Below are 1,021 nucleotides of genomic sequence, written 5' to 3'. Positions count from 1 at the left end.
GTGTGTGTGTGTGTGTGTGTGTGTGTGTGTAGCTGTGACTGGAGGCCTTTTCAGACTAAACCTGGGCCTGGGCGGGCTGGTGGCAGGGTCAGTAATTGGAGCAGTGTTGGGGTAAGGTTGGCTTCTACTTCCACATGTGTCCTTTAATATTTAATGATTACCCCAACCGTCCCAACACATCATCTTGTTACAGTAACTTATCTAGTTTCTACCCTCAAGCATTTCAATCCTCAGAATTGATTTTCATTGTCAGAATCTGCTATGCATTCATTTTTTTAACTGACATGAATGTTTGCTCGTGTGTGTGTGTTCATGTGTTCATGACTGTGTGCTAGAGAGCAGTGAGCACTCTGGCAGCCAGCTGCGCCCCTCCCAGCAACCCTCTGTCGCCCAGCTGAACCCCCACCCCCAACTCTGTTCATGGTGCCAGAGGGACTCATGTGCACTGCAGAGGGCCATGTTTTGGGTACTAAAGCAAGGAGGCAGGCCAAGGCAGCAGCTGCCCCTCTCCATTTATACCATCTCTGTTATTCCAGCCTCTCATCTCCATCTACCATGGTCTGATCTGGACTTATGCTTCACTCCATCTCAGCCCTCTCTCTGTCCCACTATTCATTCCTTCCTCTGGCTGCTTTCAGCTGAGTGCATAGAGCCAAAAGCAGATTTGAATTTTATTGTGTAATGGAGATTGAGGGTCAGGTGTTTGATGGTTTAACAGACTGAGGGGGCTGGTTTGGATTGTCTCTGTGATCATCGGCTCTGTGTTGGCTCTAGTCTGTTCTCATGTTTGCTCCATACTCGTATTTCCTCCTCATCTCACTGTCTGCTTGAGTGACCAGCCACCTGGAGCATTTCATGTGTGCAAACAGCCCCGGCCCTGGCTATGCCAGGTGCAGTTGGGGCAAAAGGGGACAAAATGAAAGCAGGCAGCTAATCGGAAAAGCACATCACGCTCCAGATCTCACCCAAGAATCATCCTCTTGTCCGAGCACATGGCAGGGGTGTGACTGGAAGGTTTGGG

The 1,021-nt window shown here is 49.7% G+C and overlaps 1 protein-coding gene across 3 annotated transcripts in view; it reads left to right on the top strand.

Annotated features, from left to right (window-relative positions):
- The window catches only part of timmdc1 (translocase of inner mitochondrial membrane domain containing 1), a 7,302-nt gene that overhangs the window by 5,024 nt on the left and 1,257 nt on the right, over window positions 1–1,021 (top strand). For all 3 annotated transcript variants that reach the window (XM_032506183.1, XM_032506185.1, XM_032506184.1), the window contains exon 6: window positions 33–111. In XM_032506183.1, coding sequence (XP_032362074.1) covers window positions 33–111 — 79 coding nt within the window. The remainder of the gene's footprint in view (window positions 1–32; window positions 112–1,021) is intronic.

The sequence above is a fragment of the Etheostoma spectabile genome, chromosome 24 (assembly GCF_008692095.1).
Source record: "Etheostoma spectabile isolate EspeVRDwgs_2016 chromosome 24, UIUC_Espe_1.0, whole genome shotgun sequence".
Taxonomy (NCBI): Eukaryota; Metazoa; Chordata; class Actinopteri; order Perciformes; family Percidae; genus Etheostoma; species Etheostoma spectabile.
Note: the sequence above shows the minus strand (reverse complement) of the source record. Positions and strands in the feature narration are given on the sequence as shown.